Source organism: Phodopus roborovskii, unplaced genomic scaffold (genome assembly GCF_943737965.1).
Source record: "Phodopus roborovskii unplaced genomic scaffold, PHOROB, whole genome shotgun sequence".
In the NCBI taxonomy this organism is placed as follows: domain Eukaryota; kingdom Metazoa; phylum Chordata; class Mammalia; order Rodentia; family Cricetidae; genus Phodopus; species Phodopus roborovskii.
The window spans coordinates 29128529-29148720 of record NW_026126480.1 but is presented as its reverse complement, the minus strand read 5'-3'; the positions used below and the strand labels follow the sequence as shown (position 1 = coordinate 29148720).

General features: G+C 39.2%; 1 protein-coding gene across 1 annotated transcript in view; it reads right to left on the bottom strand.

Moving 5' to 3' along the window:
* The window catches only part of LOC127228264 (phospholipid-transporting ATPase ABCA3), a 103122-nt gene that overhangs the window by 54896 nt on the left and 28034 nt on the right, over window positions 1-20192 (bottom strand). The window contains exons 11-15 of the mRNA XM_051192826.1: window positions 18146-18277; window positions 13040-13169; window positions 5037-5191; window positions 4682-4837; window positions 3917-4127 (exon numbers count right to left, since the gene is read on the bottom strand). Of these exons, the coding sequence (XP_051048783.1) occupies window positions 3917-4127; window positions 4682-4837; window positions 5037-5191; window positions 13040-13169; window positions 18146-18277 (784 nt within the window). The remainder of the gene's footprint in view (window positions 1-3916; window positions 4128-4681; window positions 4838-5036; window positions 5192-13039; window positions 13170-18145; window positions 18278-20192) is intronic.

Here is a 20192-nt window from a genome sequence, read left to right as displayed (position 1 = left end):
AGGGATCAGAAAGACTGAATCAGGGGAGGAATACAGGGGAGCAAGAAAAAAGATACCTTAATACAGGGAGCCAGTATAAGTTTAAAGAGAAATCGGGCACTAGGGAAATGTTCAGAGATCCACAAAGATGACTCCAATTCAGAATTTAGGCAGTAGTGAAGAGGCCAATCAAAGGCCCTTCCTATAACAAGATTGATGACTACCTTGATTGCCATTCTAGAGTCTTCATCCAATAACTGATAGAAGCAGCCGACACCTACAGCTAAGCACTGAGCCAGATTCCTGGAATCCAGTTGTTGAGAGGGAGAGGAGATGAGCAAAGCAGTCAAGACTGTTCTGGAGAAACCTACAGAAACAGCTGACCTGACCTAGTAAGAGCACATGGACCCCAGTCATAGAGCTACAAAACTGAAACAAGTCTCTGAATATGGATGCCAGTTAGGAGGCCTGAGCAGTCTCTGGGATTTCTAACGGTGGAACCAATATTTATCGCTAGTGCACAAATAGACTTTGGGAGGCCATTCTCCATGGAGGAATACTATTTCAGCCCAGATACACAGAGGAAGGCCTAGGACCTCCCCCAAATGATGTGACAGACTTTAATGATCCCCCATGGAAGACCTCATGGTGGGGGATTGGTGGGTTGGTGGGTTGCATAGGAGATGGGAGAGAGAGGGAATGGGGAGATTGATATGTAAAATAAGATTGTGTGTGTGTGTGTGTATATATATATATATATATATATATATATATATGAAGAAGAAAACTGAGCCCCAACATGCCAAGAAACTTAGTCATTGATGTCAAGAGCCATACTCTGTTTAGTCTGCCTACACAATGATAAACAAAAAAAAATCTGTTTAATTTTTCTTCAGATTTGACAGAGGATCATTCAGTTTTCCTTTTCCCTCACACTGGAAACTTTTAAAAATCCCCTTTTCATATAGAGAAACTAGACGACCACTGAATTACCACATTGTAAATTTATATCATCATAAAACAAAATGCAATGTGCTTCTGACACCCCCAGATTTGCCTAAAGAAAGTGAGACTCCAGCACTACTCTAACCAGGAAGATCCAGATTCTAACACACAAGTTTTACTCTTGGTGAATACAAGTCAATGCATATGGGATGCTAGCATACCATATGCTGATGGAATTCTCTCTAGGTTTATCTCAATATAATGACTAGGTTTTAAAAACTTTGTCCTGATTGCTTCATTCTAATATGATCCTAGTCTGTCAAAAGTTTTAAAATCAGTCTGTCAAAATTATCTTTGTGTGTGTGTGTGTGTGTGTGTGTGTGTGTGTGTGTGTGTGTGTGTGTGTGTGATTCTGGGCATAGACCCCAGGGCCTTGCCTTGTGGTTATAATATTTAGCTCCCTAAGATAGATTGCTGCTGCATCCTCTGCTAGAGCTTCTGAATTCTCTGATGTACTGATAGACATTGGATGAAAGCTGCCATTATTGTTTGCAATTCCCTTCCATTTTCAACATGGTTTTCAAACTTAATTTTCCATTAATAAAAAAAAGTCCTTTCTGATTCAGACTAACCTTTATGTTGTTGCACATGGGGAAACCATTTTTTGCCTTCATACTTTTATTATGTATTTATTCACTGTCTTTAAACCCTACTTTTCCTTTGCTCTTTTTTTTATATGTATATAGTGTGCGCATGAATATATGTGTGCTCTTTTGTGTGCAAGCACTTGTGTACGTGTTTGTATTTGTGTATGTTCATGTGTGTGGCTAGGGGACAGAGATTGACACTGGGTAACCTCCTTGGGTAATAGCCTCCATGCACATTGAAGCAGGGTCTCTTACTTGATCCCAAAACTCAAAGACCTGGTGTTCTAGCTAGCCATCTTGCTCTGGGGATTCTAAGTCTTGGTCTCCCTGGAGCTGGGATTACAGGCAGGCCAGCATCCCCACCCTGTATTTAGGCATTACATGGGACCCAAACTCAGTCATGACACTTTCATGATACTTCATTCACCAAGCATGTTCCCAGTCCTCGTTACCCATTTAAGCTTCTTTTTAAATAAAAACCCAATCAATAGACAATATATTCAGGCACTAACTGTGTGTGCCCAGTTGACATACTGTAGGGGATGTCAGTTTCTGTTTACTGAAAAAAAAAGTGCAAAGGCATTTAACAATATTACTTACCTACCTCTGACAGTCAGAAAGTTTACTACTAAAACCCTCTTTAGGGGAGGGAAAAGAAGAGATGATGGTCTATCTCCCTGGAAGGTGATGAGTTACCATCATGTACAGAAAAACACTGGCTTTGGTGTTAGATGCACCATTTCTCATTACTGAAATATGAGCCCCAGCTTTCTTACTCATAAGAAGGGAGAGTTCTGCAGGTAATATTAAATAATGTGTATGGACAGTGAGATCTAACAACTCACCCATGGAAGAAATGGTAAATGTGAGTTGAATAAATTCAAATACTGTAACGAAGTCATCATTACCTACACTCTTTGATCTGTGTCTTCTAAGTTTGTAGCTTCCATTTTCTTACAAACTCATATTTCTTACTAGTCTGAGACCGATTATTCTAAATCTATAACAAATGATTTGTATTAATTCACATTTTATATATTAGTCTTTGTTTTTGCAGCACGAAGGGTTAATATAGGTCTTATGTATACTAGGCAAGCTTTCTACTCTTTTTACTTTTTGTTGCATGTTTTGTTTTGTAGTGCTGAGGATCAAGTATAGGGTCTTATGCTTTGACAAGCTATATCTCTAACACTCTTTTTGTCTTTTAAATTGTACTTAATTATTTGTGGGGTGTGTGGAGTTGGGTGTCTGTGTAGAGGGTTGGGGTGTTTGTATGTTCACACTTGGAGATGTTGCAGATGTCTTCCTCAGTTGGGTCTCGATATTTTTATTTATTTATTTGTTTTTGAAAGAGGGCCTCTCATTGAACCTAGAGGTCCCCAGTTTGGCTAGAAAGGTACCACTGGGATCCTCTTGTCTCTACCCTCCCATCACTGCAGTTACAGGTGCAAACCACCATGCCCTGCTTTTTCTATCACTGGAGATCCTAACTCAGATCTTCATGCTTCTACTGAATCATCTCCACAAGCCCTCTATACTTTTGGAGACAATATTTCCCCTAAGTTGCCAAAGCATGATTGGAATTCATTCTGCAAACCAGGCAGTCCTTCAAATCACAATTCTCCTGCCTCTGCCTCTTAAATTGCTAGATTACAGGCCTGTATTACTAGACCTGGAAATAACTTAGTCTTAATAACCAAACAGACTGTATATTCACTAAAGTCAAGGTTATTTTATCTTACTTTTCATTTATGTCTTGCCCAATAAGTTCTGATTGATAAGCTGCTACATTTGAGGAATAGTTTGTAAAACTAAACTAGAAAGAATTTAACTCAACAGTAGGGATTTGATAGCAATGTTTAAATGAGAAAAGAATGCCAGTATCAGTGTGGTCATTGACTTCTTTCCCTATAAGCATCCACTGATCAATATATTAGATCTGTGTCCCTATGACAAATTATCAGTTATCATCAACTATGTGTAACAAATAAATATGATGATTATGTTCACTGATTTAATAAGGAGCATCTTTCAAGTCAGAATACACTTATTGGATCAGAATGAAAAAAAATGGATAGGTTATGTCTAACTACAACCAAAAATGAGGAACAAAACACTTTGTATCTTATGCAATAGAATATAGAAAGTTCTGTATAGAGAAGACAAAAAAGAATGAAAATGATGTTGAAATGTTTTCTGAGACAAGGTCTCACTATATAGAGCTTGCAACTTTTCATTCCTACTTCCTCAGCATACCAAGCAGTACAGTTATAGGCACATGTCACCATGCCTAGCTAAAAGAGTATTATTGCAGCACCAATATCCAAAGAATCAAATAGAGAGACCATATAATTTCTTCAGGAAAAATGGAGAGCCACAGCACTTCAGTGTCCCCGTGACCATGATGGCAATACGGTCACCCAGCACATCAGCTTCATCCATGTGGTGTGTGGTCAGCAGGATGGTACGGTTCTCTTTATATTGCTGCAGAAGGTCCCAGGTGGTCCTCCTTGAGACCGGATCCATGCCAGATGTTGGCTCATCAAGTATCACCACCTAGGGACAAGAATAAGTAATCATGGCTCTATTCACTTTATGCTTGCCTACTGAACATGGGAGACATAGTCAAGCCCATTCTAGGACAAAAACTGATAAATCATTAACTGTCACACCTATGACCACATGTGTCAGCTGCATTAATAATGAGAAGCCCCCTCTTTACAATTTTGGAGAATTGAATTTGTGCCAACTTTTGTGTTTGCATATGGAGGAGTAAAGACATATTTTATATTTTATTTCTTACTATGTGTGCATACATATGCAGATGCCAGAGACTGATGTCCTATGTCTTTCTCAATCTTATCTTTTGAGGCAGGATCTCAAATTGAACCCAGAATTCATCGATGAACTGGACTGGTTGGAGAGCAAGCTCTGGGGGTCTGCCTATCTCTATACCATCTTCAGGTTAAGTTTATAAACACCTACAACCATGTCTGGTACTTTTACCTGGGTGCTGGGGATCTGAATGCAGGTCTCAATATACCCTGCAGGTACTTTATCATGGAACCATCTTGCCATCTCCACAAGGATACATTTTAACTGTTATTTACCTTAGTATCCCCTATAAGAGCTATAATGATTGAGAGTTTGCGCTTCATTCCTCCGCTAAGATCCTTTGACAGTGCATCACTTTTATCTAGCAGGCCAAAAGAAGTGAGCATCCCATGAATTTCTCTAGATCTTTTTCTCGAAGATATTCCTTTTATCTAAAAGGAGGAACCAAAGTTTACGCAGTGTTTTAAACCATGTGCTTAGAAAATTCTTACATTAGGGATTTAACAAAGCTATCTACTTATGCTCGCCCTTTTTTGGTGCCTCCGGCACAAACTTTTGATGAAGGTAAAGCTTCAGGTCCTTGTTCACACTGCCTGGAGGATATGAAGAATGCAGAAAGCAAGTGCTCACCACATAGTAGAAATACAGGTGCTCTAACACTGTCAGCATTGGGAACAACAGGTCATCCTGGGGACACAAGCCCAAGCTTTTCCTAACTTGAATCATGTCAGATGAGATGTCATATCCACTAATAAAGACCTTTCCTCTGGTAGGAAGATACAAACCTAGAATTAAGCAAAGACATGGCTGGGCTTAGGTGCAGCAAGGACACAAAAGCATGCTTCTCACTAGAGCCTAGCATGCAGAGTCTATGGACCATACAAATCATCAATGCCTTCCACAGAGACACCTGGTATCAATGCTCATGATATAGTGATGATGGAAAAAGAAATGACTTTTCCTTTTTGTTTAATTGTATTTCTTCCTTGAAAATAGTTTAGTTTTGCAATTAAAATGTAATTATAGCATTTCCCCTTTCCCTTTCCTCCCACCAACCCATCCCATTTATTTCCCTTTACTCTCAATTTTTTAATTGTTGATAAGAAGTTATATATGTATTCTAAGATATGAAACTACGACCTTCTCAGTCCATATAATATTTCATGTAAATATACGATTGCAGATAATCTATAGCCAATTAGGAGGAACTTCCCTGGGGAAGACTATTTCTCCCCCTCTTGACACCCCTTAGTTGCCTGTAGTTCTTTGTGTGTTGGGACCCTGTGAGATTTCCCTTTCCATGTTAGGATGTCAAGTGGTATCTTCTTGTTTGGGTCTTCTTTAGGCAGCCATGTCATTGAGATTTCATGGATATAGCCTCCATGACATTTCTAGGAGACACAATCTCACATTAGACTTCCTAACCTTCTGGCTCTTAAAATATTTCCACACCCTCTTCCTCGATGTTACCGGAGCTTTAGGTGTAGGGCTGTGTTATACATGTAGTGGCTGAAGTAGGCACCACACACTTAATTGTTTTCTGGATTTTGGTCAGTTGTAATTTTCTGGAATGGTCTCTATTTATTGAAGTTTCTTTGATAAGGGCAGAGGTCTACAAGTATCTGTGGTTATAAGGTTAAAAATTTAGAACACAGTTAGGAATTGTGATGGTTTGGTAAAGCTGTGGTTGTAGACTCTCCTCCAAGATTCATGACCTCACTAGCCCTGGGTAGTTGACCAGGTTCCAGTACCAGGCACGATTTCCCTCTTGTTGAGCAGGCCGTGTGCCTAATTAGTGAGCTGTTGGTTGCTGCCAAGGCATATGTGCCACTACTGCACCCTTTGTGTTATCTTGCCATGTTGGTCATTGTTGTGCATAAGTGTCAGAGCTGGACAAGACTATTTGACTGTTTCCCCCTTTGGGAGGTTGCATGGCACCTTCTGTTACTATGAAAGCTGGTCCTCAAGGAGGATGCTTCCAGGGGAAATCCAGCCCAGATCCTCAGAATCCTGTGTCTGAAGAGTATGGTGTCATCAGGAATAGAGATTTACCATCAAATCCTAGGATGAAAACTAATGGCAACAGCATTAGACTATAATGTTTGGGAAGTCTCTTAGATTTGCCCAGCGAACAACTTGAAAAGGACCTTCTCATGTTTGGTATTGCAGTTTGTTATACAGTCTATGGCTCTTGTGGGGAGCACTGTCAGCCTAGGTGGGAAATTTTCACTTAAACTATATATGTATACAAACAGACTTATATGTATTATATATAATTTTAGGTAAACCAAAATAATGTCAGTGTTTAGCTGTGGGTGTCTGATTCTGTTTCCCTCAGCTACTAGATGAGGCTCTATGATTGTAGATAAGTTAGTCATCAATCTCATTATCAGGAAAGGACATTTAAGGTAGCCTTTCTAGTGTTGCTCAGATTATTAGTTGGGGTCATACTTGTAGGTCTCTGGACATTTCTCTATAGTCAGTTTTCTCTTCAAACCTATAATGGCTCCCTCTAATATAGTATCTGTGGGTTTATTTTTTTGTTTTTGTTTTTGTTTTGCTCTCGTCTATTCCTCCCCTGACTCAATCTCCCTAGCCCCCACATGTTCTCCTCTCCACCCCTTCTCTTTTTCCTAGCTCCCTCTCCACTCACTGCCCCGCCACTCCCAATATGCTCAGGAGATCTTGTAAAGAGTGACCTTGTAGGAATCTCTTAGGTTCCTCCTTGTATCCTAGTTTCTCTGGTGGTGTGAATTATAGGCCGGCAATCCTTTGCTCTATGTCTAAAATCCATATATGAGTGAACTGGAATCCAGATGCAGAGAGGGTGGAGTGATAAGAAAATGGGGACAAGACCAGGCTACAGAAACCCACAGAGACAGCTGACCTGAACAGGGGGGGAGCTACTGGACCCCCAGACTGATAGATGAGAAACCAGCATTGGACTGACTCGGACCCCCCCCCTGAACATGGGTCTCAGTTAGAAGGCCTGGGCAGTCTAAGGGACCTCTGACAGTTGAACCAGGATGTATCTCTGGTGCATGAAAGGACTTTGGGAGCACATTCCCCATGGAGGGATACTCCCCTAAACTAGAGGCAGAAGTGGGGGCCTAGTCCCTACTCTAAATGACTTGACAGATTTTGTTGATCCCTCCTGGAAGGCATCAACCTCCCTGTGGATTGGGGGGTGGGATGGGAGGGTGGTTGGGGGGGCATGGGAGGAAAGAAGAGAGGGAGGGAGGGAAGGAGGGAGGGAGGGGGAACTGGGATCGATATGTAAAATAAGAAAAAAACAAATGGATATGATAAAGAAAAAAAGAAATAATATGAGTCTTTGTGGGGTTGTTTTTAGACATCCTCATTGTTAATTTACACACTCTCTCTCTTTCTGTACTGATTTCCTTGTTACTTCCATTTTCATTTCTCCCTTCAAATCATTTGTACTCTGATATTCTCCTCTCTGTTGCCAGCCCCATAGTACCTTTTTGCTGGTACCTGCAATTACTACAGGTTATTTTCCCACACCTGAAGTTTTGGGGCTAGGAGCCACAGATGAGACAACATTCCACATTTGCCTCTCTGGGTCTGTTACCTCATTCATATAATTATTTCTAGTTCATTTACCTGCAAAGTTCATTTTAGTTTGTTTTGTTTATTTTTACAGTTGAGTACCATATTTTCATTATCCATGAGTTGAAGGACATTTAGGTTGTTTCCATTTCCTAGCTATTGTGATTAGACCAACAATAAATGTGACTGAGCAAGTATCTTTGAAGTGAGATATTGAGTCCTTTGAGCATATGCCAAGGAGTTAAATAATTGGGATAGATAGTACATTTGTGTCTAGCTTTTTGAGAATTCTCTGCACTCATTTCCATAGTGGCTGAAGCAATTTGCAATCCCACCCACAGTGAGTTCTTTATATATCCTAGATACCAATCTTCTTTCAGTTGTTTAGCCGGAAAAGATTCTCTCCCATTCTATGGGCTTCGTTTTTACCTGATTTTCTTCCTTTTACATACAGAATCATTTTAGTTTTATGATGTCCCACTAATCAAATGTTGCCTGTAATTCTGGGGCAAATGGAGTCCTATTTACAAAGTCCTTCCCTAGACCTACATCATATAGGGTACTGCCTGTTTTCTTCTACCTGTCTCAGGTTTCACATTATGGTTGTTGACCCATTTGGAGTTAGTGTTTTATGTTTGGTGATAGATATTGATCTAATTACAGTCTTCTACATGTGGATATCCAGTTTTCTAGGTACCATTCACTGAAGATGCTTTCTTTTGTCTAGCATATGTTTTGGCAACTTGTTTAACTATCTGATGGCTGTAACTACTTGTGCTCATGTTTGGATCTTCAACTTTGTTCACTTTCAAATTTTTTCACATATGTTCACAAAAGCATATGCCTGCTTTTGTGCCAGTACCATACTGTCTTTATTCCTATGAATCTGTAATATATTTTCAAGTGCAGAGTGTAAATCCCTCCAGCATTGTTCTTTTTGGTCAGGATTGTTTTTGTTATCCAGAATCTTTTGTGGTTCCATGTAAACTTTAGGGTAATTTTTCCATTTCTTTGAAGAATGAGATGGAGATTTTAATTGAGATTACACTGAATCTGAGAATGGTTTTGGTAGAATTGCTGTCTTCACAAATATTAATTCTATTGATCCATGAGTCTATGATGTCTTTCCATTTTCTAGTATCTTTATTTCTTTCTTCATAGGTTTAAGGTTTTCAAAGTAGAAGTCCTTCACCTGCTTGGTTAGGTTTATTCATAGATACTTTATCTTTTTAAAATGCATTGTAAATGGGAATTTGTCCATGATCTCTTACTCTTTGTTGGGACATAGTTGTATGTATTGATTCTGTATCCTTCCATGTTACTGACATTGTTGATTGCTTTTCAGAATTTTTCTGGTAGAATTTTGGAATATCTTATGTATAATATCATCTGTAAATAGAGACAGTTTGACTCCTGTTTTTATATTTTCATGTCTAATTTACTTCTCTTTCCTTTTATCTCCAGCAAGTGCTTTGAGCACAATATTGAAGAAGTTAGGATAATTCAAAGTCCTACCTTGGTCCTGATTTTAGTGGGATTTTTTTTTTTTTTTTATTTTTTCTCTACTTGGGATGAAGTTGGCTGTAGATTTCTTATCTACAGCTTTTATTGTATTGAGGTGTGTTCCCACTATTCCTACACTCCCCAGGACTTTTATCATGAAGATATATTAGATTTTGTTGAAAGATTATTCTGCATCTGTTGTGTGAAATGTTTGCTCCTTTTGCTTTTTTAGGGGGGCCCACCACCCAGCTCCCAAATAAATTACACATGGAGGTTTATTATGAACGTCCAACCTTAGCTTGGCTTGTTTCTAGCCAGCTTTTCTTATCTTAAATTATTCTATCTCCCTTTTGTCTTTGGGCTTTTTTCCTTTTTTTATTTCTGTATATCTTACTTTCACTCTTACTCTGTGGCCGGCTGGATGGCTAGCCCCTCTCGTCCCCCTCTCTTTGTTCTCTCCTTGCTCCCTCTTCCTCATTTCTTCTATTTATACTCTCTGCCTGCCCGCCCTGCCTATCCTTGCTTCCACCTTGATATTGGCTGTTCAGCTCTTTATTACATCATCAGGTATTTTAGATAGGCAAAGGATCACAGCTTCACAGAGTTAAAGAAAAGTCATACTTTACTATTCCCCACATGCATCTATTGAGATGATTATGTGGTTTTGGTCTTTAAGTCCATTTATGTGGTTTGTTATGTTTATTGACTTGCATATGTTGAACTACCCAAGGATAAAGTCAACTTGGTCATGCTGGACAATATTTTTGATGTATGTCTGGTTTTGGTTTGCAAGTATTTTAAATTCTATGTTAATCAGGGATATTGGCTTATGGCTTTCTCTTTTGTTGCTGTTATGTCTTTACCTGATTCAGGTATTACAGTAATACTTGTTTCATAGAGTCAGTTTTAGAGTGCTCCCTCTGTTTCTATTTTTTATTTTTAATATAAATTTTATTTAAATTAGAAACAATCTTATTTTACATATCAATTCCAGTTTCCTCTCCTTCCTATCCTTCCATGCCTCCCACTGAACCAACCCCATCCCATGGCCATCCACTCCCAAGGGAGGGTGAGGCCTCTTGTGTCCAGAAGTAACAAGTGTATTAGCTTCCAATGCCTGAGGTAACAAATTGTCACAGACTTGGTGGCTAAAAACAGACTTATTTTAGGATAGAAGCCTAAAATCAATGGCCTTGGTCCAAATTAAAGATCTGTAGGAAAGCATGACTCCAATAAAAGCTGAAGAGGAAAACTGGTCTGTTTTTGTTGTTATTTGTTTGTTTGTTTGTTTCTCTTTGGGGGCCTGCCACCCAGCTCCCAAATAAATACATGAAGACTTATTCTTACTTTAGGAATATCTGGTCTTAGCTTGGCTTGTTTCTTGCCTGCTTTTCTTAAATTATATCATCTACTGTTTGTCTCTGAGCTTTTTACCTATCTATTCTATATACCTTTCTCTACTTCATACTCCATGGCTGGCTGTATGGCTGTTTGGCTGTGTTGATGACTCCTGGCATCCTCCTCTCCTTCTCTCAATCCTTCTTTTCTATTTATTATCTCTGCCAGGCAGCCCTGCTTCTTTCTCTCTCCTGCCTAGCTATTGGCAATTCAGCTTTTTATTAGACAAATATGGTGTTTTAGACAGGCAACATAACACAGCTTTATCGAGTTAAACAACATAAACATAAAAGAATGCAACATAAAAAAAATGCAACATGTCTTTGCACCACTAAACAAATGTTCCACAGTATAAAAGAATGTGACATGTCTTAAACTAATATCCCACAACACTGGACCCTTTGTTTAATCATGCTGTAGTAGCAGGTGGCATTACCTGGCTTGTGTAGTGCCAGCCCCTCTTCTGCCTCCACTGTGGCATTGCCGGCTCTCTTTCGTGCATCCTCTTCTGATGTCTTGCCCTTACAAGGCACTAGTTAATCCATTGTGCTTAAGGTCATTGGAGAATCTATGCCTTATAAAGCAACAGTCACAGGTTCTAGGACAGGGACGTGCATTTGTGGACAAGTGCCAGGCACATGTAACACATGGAATGTGCCCCAAGACAAAGATACAGGTACATTCAGTGAATGGTAGGAGATACTACATTGCTGTCAACCATAGCAGTGATTCCTTTACAGTCATGTGATACTAGTTCAGAAAGAATTGCGTTAAGAGTTTTTAAAACTGAGGTTCAAGGGAAATGGAAATTCCACAACTTTTAATCTGGATCACTCAATGTCTCAGAAGACCTACCCACTGGCATGCCCTAGAGATCTCAGCCCTGTCCTGAGACCTCACCTGATACTGTCATGTTCTTTCGGCCATTCCTTTCCACACTCATTTTCTCTTCTCTGGCCACATGACAACCTCAATTCTCTTGCTCCCTGGTCCTATATGTCCTGATAATACACATCACTCTGTTTTTTTTTTTTTTCAATCTTTTCCAAGACTTAGATATCATTCCCACTTATCTACCTCCCTAAGCAGGAATTATTCAAGACTGCCACGGTAGAACCTTCCCTTTGAGATCTATTCTCAAGCCACATTATAAAACTCCTGTCTACTTATCAGCATCACCATCAAATATACAATCCCTGGAGGTAAGGATTTTGGGCCTACCCATTCTCTTTGGGTTTCTATCCCAATACCATGCAGTTAATAATCTATATTAAAAGAATAAACCAATTTATTAGATCATATGAAATGTACTGGTTGAAATGAATTAAAAGAAGAATTCTTAGGCTGATGGGATGGTCCAGTGAATGTAGGCACTTGTTGCCATACCTGACAGCCTAAGTCCAAACACCAGCCGCATGGGGAGGGTTGTCCTTTGATGTCTACATGTATGCTATGGCAAAATTTTCTGGGTAAGTTCCCCATCTTAAGAGGTAGTTGGGCTACACAGATGTGTGCGTGCGTATACATACATACATACACACACACACACATATATATATGTCAAAAATTGCAAATAAACAAAATTTAAACATTACAAAATATTTTAACAAAAAATGTCTAAATTACATAATGAAAAGAATATTTAATGTCTAAAATTAACTGAAATATTTTAAATGGGTTGAGAGATATGTAAAAAGTACCGTAAAAATGTAAGAATGGTAGACTATAGGTTATACATGTAGGGATATTTGATTTTAAAAGTTTTAATTTACTCCTGTGTTTGAAATATTCTCAACAAATTACTATATATTCATAGTATGCATTCACAGTGAGAGTAATGCACAACAAGAAAATTATAATGGTTTCCTATGATGTGAAGAGAATAATTGAATATAAAACAAAGTAGGGGGGAACCAATAAAAAACTGAACACAAACTTTCAAAAGTGGGGACTTGAATGATTATTCAGAATAACACACTCAAAAGAAAGGTAGGCTTAAAGTATCTGAGCCTAATTTAACGTATGAAATGATTTGTACTTTAAGAACTGAGGGAATTAACTAATTATATTACAATGATATTAGCTTCAGGGATGTTGGCAGAAACCTTACAATTGACACTTGGTCCACAGAGCTTGCCCCCAGTGTGACCCTGGATACACACCTGTTAGAATGGACAAGGTGGTCGTCTTTCCTGCCCCGTTATGTCCTAAAAGAACGGTTATCTGTCCCTCGTACAAGTTCAAAGACAAGTTTTTTACTGCCATCAGGGTATTATTTTTTAAGGTGAATTGCTATAAAAGGAAAAACAAGGACTAATTTGATTACTGCTACCTGTAAACAAGGACTCGGTAATTATTCAGAATTGGAGAAAAATGTCATTAATCTCAAGGCTGGAGGAAAAAAAAATCTAAGAGAGATTAAATTTTGGAAACTAAACAATGCTTACAAGCAGTGCACAGGGACTGTTTCAGGGCAGGCTACAGATGCCCCCTGAGCAATCTCATGTTGTTGCTCTGATGCAACCTCCAAAGCTAATAAAAACCCCAGCTAACCCCAGTTAGTCAGGTCCAGTCAGTTGGGCCCAGTCAGGCCCAGCAGTCAGGCCCAGTTAGCAGGCCCAGTCAGTCAGGCCCAGTCAGTCAGGCCCAGTCAGCAGGCCCAGCAGTCAGGCCCAGTCAGTCAGGCTCAGTCAGCAGGCCCAGCAGTCAGGCCCAGTTAGCAGGCCCAGTCAGTCAGACTCAGCCAGCAGGCCCAGTCAGTCAGGCCCAGTCAGTCAGTCCCAGTCAACCTCAGTCAGTCAGGCCCAGTTAGGCACAGTCAGTCACAGTCAACCAGGACCAGTCAGTCAGTCCCAGTTAGTCAGTCCCAGTAAGGCCCAGTCAGTCTTTCTCTCCTGTCTCAGAATGATCTGCTGAAAATTCTGTTCATTTCACCAGCTTCTAGACACTTCAGACTCTACTTGTAATACCTAAAAAGAATGCTGTCACCTATGATCTTATCTGCATGAGCTACAAAACAATCTACCTAATTTGGAGCTGACAAACCTCAGACATCTCCCTCTACTTCATACACAAAAATCTCTTAGTCACTAATCAGTGCTAATCAACTCATTTGTTTATTCAACAAGAAATTATTGAGTGCACTTGTGTAGCGTGCATTGTAGAATATGTTCTGATTGTAGCTATGTAGAAGCCATAAATGGCACCTTCTCCCATATCAGAAAAAATGTAACAGGAGAACAGGAAAACACATATGCATATATACATATGAATGATTTATCATTTTATTAAACATTAGCCAAAGTATGCCTCAATGAACAAATAGAGAGCCTAGAACAACATCCCTGCAAATATAGGAAGAAAGGCAGTATTATCAGCTGGGCAACACAGGAAGTACACATCATGTAAACTATATCTAACAATGGGCAGGAAGTTGCAAAAGGGATCACAAAGATTAGCTAGACACATTTCTCTACCTATGCCTAAAAGAAATAGTACTTTGGATATGATGGCAAATTGCATGTCAACCATTTGTTACTACAGTGAACGAACATATAATGCTCACTGAACTTAAATCTCTTTGGTTGCCTATATATAAATTTTTTCCTGAATTTGTGAACTGACATTTTCCTGTGTTAAGCGGTATCTAAGTATCTAAAACAAAATAAAAACCCAAATGTGGTTATAAGTTCAATTTGTAAATTCATTTTAATAACCATACTGGGAAGTTATTCACACATTGTGCAGTAAGCCCACTTAAAGTGTATAATTCAGGGGGTTTCGATTCATTTGCAGTTTTACAGTTAACTGCATGCCCCACAATTTCTGCTTTCATTCTCCATACTAACTTGAAAATGCAGACTGCCTTGACTGCTCTGTAACACGGCTAACTGCACATTTTCTGCTACAGGTTTGAAGCTGGTCCAGACCTTCAGCAATACCAGGCACTAATAGTGTCATTTAAGTTTTTCACCAAACACTGAGACGTGTACACTTGCTAAACACCTAGACATTAGCTCCTACCCTGAACCAAGTTCCTTAAACTCCTATCTAAAAAACTACAACCTGACCTCTTTGTTGTTGCTGAAGACACACTTAAGTACATTCATATTCTCCCTTTCTTTCTCTCTCCCTCCTTAGTCATCTCCTTCTTTCCCTACCTCCAATATTATTGATATTCCAAGGTGAAATTTCCCCATCATGTCTACAAGATACTATCTCACAGCAGGAATTCTGTTCCTCTGGCTCTCACAGTTTTCCCTCCCGCTTTTCCACAATGTTCCCTGGCATCGTGTATAAGTTATAAGGGTTCACTGCAGTTATATCGATGGGGTTGGCTACCCTGTGGCTCATAGGCTTTAAATTGGGCAGGACTACTCATGCAAGCTGGGTAGGACTAATTATTGCTTTTCTTTTTAGACAACAGTGTCTGATAGCATGAGAGCTAGTCCTGAGAGAGGAAGCTTTCAAGTCCATTACAACTTAATTTCTCCAAGTCCTGTGTCCAAAATATCTTCAGCAAAAGGATCTTACTTTGAAGTTCTGGGAAGCAAACAAGGGCAATAAGAATTGCATTATCTTTTGCTCTTTTTCCCACTCTGGTGAGAAAAACATTCTGATTTCAATTTATGGTGGAATGTGCATTATGATAGGCTTATGACATCTTTTTTTTAAAGCACTCCACATGTACTTTCTATCTGCATTTGTTGAGTACAGCATATTTATTGGGTCATATAAATAAATCATGGTCTTCAGTTGTTTATATACTTACTGACTAGTCTGATTTTATGTTCATACTCTTCCTATTTTTGTTCTTTCAAAAATTATTTTCTTTAATATACTAATCATTATTTTTAAATCTGTGCCTACTAGTGCTAACATCTGTATCATGTTCCAAATGAAGCTCTACTACTGTATACATATACTGTTTGTTAATGGTCACTATGTCATGCTTCTTCACATGTCTAACATGTTTTCAATTGTTCAATACATTTTGTTATGAGAAAAACATTACCACATAGTATCTTTTATCTTCCATCATAGAGTAACCCCTTCAAATGATCAAATGCACAGCAAAGAGACATCACTTCCACCTAATCTGGGACTCAACAGAGCAGAGATGGATTTTAGGTCTGCTCACTTCTCCTTCATTTCTACTCAGGCCTGGTCCTCTTGCTTTTTTATGGACTGTCTTGAAAGGCTACATTTCTTCAGTCTAGAAATATTTGGAGAGAGTTTCTTTTGTCCTAGGGTTTGGAATGATTTCTTTAGTCTGCTTTATTTTCAAGCTCCAAAATCAACTTTGTTTTTGGAATATCCTAAGTATAGAGATGCCATGCTTCCTTTTAGAACTATAGGTCTAGTTTCTCAGCATCCCACACACAGCCATATAGATCACTAAATGACTGGCCATCTGTCTAGATCCTTCAAGCTTCCAATCTGTTGTGTAGTCACCCATGATCCCCTCACTCCCCCACAAAAAAAGATTTTACATGCCTCTCATTACTCTAGTAGAGTTCACTTTTTGTGGCAGGGGTGTTCAGTCCATGGTTAGAATTAGCAAATGGCTTCAAGGAGGAAAAGATAGGAGGCTTATCATTCTTGGGTGTTGTAAATAATCTAGCCCTTCCTGGTTTTACAGCAGTATAATTAACAGAGGAATTTTATCTGGCTAGGCAGTGGTGGCACATGCCTTTAATCCCAGCACTCATGAGGCAGAGGCCAGCCTGGTCTTCAAAGAGAGTTCCAGGACAGTCTCCAAACCTACAGAGAAACACTATCTCAAAAAAAAAAAAAATCTGATGCATTCATTTCTGTAGCCCTAGTACCAATAATCTAAGAAAAATGTGAATTATCAGAAGTCACTTGTTGAATTTCCTGAGTAAATAATCAGTGCTACAGTATTTTTGGGTCCACTGAGCACTCATGATATTCTGTATGCAAGCTTGGGAAGAGATCTGGGAGGGTGGGGGAATGAACTATTGTAACAACAGAGCTAGCTAGCTGTATGTTGGGGCAATTCTGAATGAACCACTGTAACAATAGAGGAACATGCCAGGGCAATTCTACAGGAAAATAAAGCTAAAGAGAGGAGAGACAATAGAAAAAGGGCACAACATACTTCCTTTGATATAGCACTGCCATATTTTTTCATTCATATCATATTTTTTTATTTTTTCTTATTTTATATATCGATCCCAGTTCCTGCTCCCTTCCACACCCGCTAATCCCCTTCCCCCGACCCCCCACTCCACAGTGAGGGATCAACAAAATCTGTCAAGTCATTTGGAGTAGGGACTAGGCTGTCCCTCCTGCCTCTGGGTTAGGGGAGTATCCCTTCATGGGGAATGAGCTCCCAAAGTCCTTTCATGCACCAGGGATGCATCCTGGTTCCACTGTCAGAGGTCCCTTAGACTGCCCAGGCCTTCTAACTGAGACTCATGTTCAGGAGGTCTGAGTCAGTTCAATGCTGGTTTCCCAGCTATCTAGCACTGCCATATTAAGAAAATGGTTGATGTTAGTAAATACCCAAAGAAAACCAATGAAAAGGCTGTTTGATAACTGGGCTAATATAATCAAAGCAGAATGTAGGGGCAATTCATTGGCAGGAAAGGAGCCACATGACCAGTCAGTCCTCCATTGGCCCTTAAACCAGAAACTATGAAAGGGAGTCAATTGCCACAAATTATGAAATTAAACATTCAAAATAAATTGGAATAGTTCCTTGGGAGACAAGGGAATGTTAGGTATAAGTTTCCTGCAAAAAGTACACCCTTCCAGATCCAGAAATGCATAAAAGCCTAACAACACACATTTGCCAAATATTCTGGCAGAAAAACAGTGCATCAGCCTTGCAAAATCAAATCAGGGTATAATTTCCAAATATCTAATAAATGTTGCATCTTAACTTCACCATGGAGGACCATGGAGGATACCATTATTAGCTACATGAAAGTAGATCCAATTCTGAAGAAGGAGAGAAATAACACAGAGATCTTGTTTAGAGACAGACTTTCATTATGTAACCCAAGAGAGTTAATCTCACAATTTCTCTGCCTCACCGTCCCAAGAGCTGGGAAAACAAACCTGTACCACCATGGCCAGGCAACAATTGGACTTATGATTTTCTTGGATACACTTAAAATTTTATCTTACTATAGGAATCTTAATTAGCATAGCTGTGGAGTTGGGGCCATGACAAACATTTAATCTCCATAGTAGACTGACTCTCCACCCTGTCAAGACACAGAAAGCTGTTGAATAAGTACCTTGTACAAATTTTGAATCCGGATGCCAACTGCTAAGCCAACAGGTTCAGGCTCAACAAACTCACTTGGGGGCAAATCAGTGACTTGGCTCTCTTCCTTGCTTAAGACTGGCTCTCCAAACCAGTAGGTTTTCTAAAATAACAACACCAAGAGTCATCATCGTCATCATCATCATCATTGTCATCATATTACTGGAAAGTTAAATGCTTTCAAGATTTCAAAGCTTTCTGACTCATTTCACTCTAGTTTTGAACAGACTTACAATAAATGACCTTAAACTATAATGTGAAGCAATTTATCTGTCTATAATATGAATTTCTAAACTTGCAATCACAGAATACACATTCTGCTTAAAGTTCAGCTTTGCAAGAAGAAAGCCAATGAATTTGCCTCAGGCATAGTGAGAAGCACTGCCTCACTCCAAGTCAGATCTTTCTAGCAGGGTTGATCTATACATTATGGGTATCCTAGAACTTTTCCGTGAGTTTGTATGAACAAAATAATTTTCATAAATATTTTAAGCCACTTTGATTTTTTTTTAACTAAACGGTCCTTTGTGGTGATACATTGTTTATGATTTATTAAAGCTTCCCTGAGGATTCAAAAAGAAAAGTCAGCCACAAGCCATAGAAGCCAGGCAAACGCCTGTAATCACAGCAGCCAGAAGCTAGGAGGTGGTGGTACATACCTTTAATCCTAGGACTCAAGATTAAGAGGTAGACAGATCTCTCTGAGTTCAAGGCCACCCAGGGATACACAAGATTGAATCAGTCTAAAAGAATAACAGATCACATGCCTTTAATCCCAGCAGTAGAGGGATATAAAAGATAGAATCAGGGTCTTAAGTATTCAGTAGGAAGCATTCATTCTCCAGCTACAATGAGGAGAGGTTATAGTCTGAGGCCTGGTGAGAGCTTGTGAAGACAGGATCAGTCCATTCAGCATGAGGTAGAGAGTAAGAAGCTAGTGGCCAACTACTTTAAGCTTTAAGTTTGAACCCCAATATCAGCCTTTGGATCTTTTATTAATTCATGTTACAGTCCTTTTTACTAATGTTATACAAACAATGAAAAGCAAGTCCCTGGTGTCTTAGTTCAAAAGTAAATGGGTCAACATAATGTAATGTGTAGTCTCTGTCTTCTTTACCATTAAAGTATTTATAGAGGAAAGCCTGCTCCATTTACTTATTTGACAAAGTTATTAAGTTTTTAACGTTCAAAAATATAGCATTTTTTGATGATGAGATGAAAAATTCATTTGGTAAAATTCAAAATATCTTCATTATATAAAAAAATCTTAAAAAATAAAGTATGGTAAGAATTTACTCAACATATTAAAGACTATTATAAGCCTACAGCCAGCATCATCTCAAATGGGGGAAGGTTAAAAGTGTTTCCTCTGATACATGAGCAGGGGTGGGGAGGTCAAGATCATGATAGGGAAACCCACAGAGACAGCTGACCTGAGCTCATGGACTCTGGGCCAATAGCTGGGGAGCCTGAATGGGACCAGACTAGTCCCTCTGTGTGTTGTTGGCAGTTGTGTGGCTTGATCTGTTTGTGGGGCCTCTGGCAGTAGGACCAGAATCTATCCCTGGTGCATGAACTGGCTTTTGGAGCCTATTCCCTATGGTGGGAAGCCAAGCTTTGCCTTGAAGCAGAGGGAGGGGCTTGGTCTTGCCAGGCTTTATTGACTTCTCATGGGAGACCTTACCTTTTCTGAGGAGTTTTTGGGGGGTGGGGTGGGAGGAAGAGAGGGAGGAGCAGGAGGAGGACAGGGAAGGGGTATTGTGGTTGGTATATAAAATGAATTAAAAAATTAAAATAAAAAAGAAAGTGTTTTCCTCTAACAAGGGTGTTCATATTTTACCATATTTATTTAATGCAGTAGTGGAAGTCTTAGCCAGGCAATTAAGTAAGAGAAATAAATTAAAGTCACCAAAACAGTAAAGGAGGAAGTCAGATGATTTCAGTTTGCAGGAAATAACGGATAAATTCAGTGAACTTCACCAATTAACCTACATAAATGAATATATTTTTAATATACT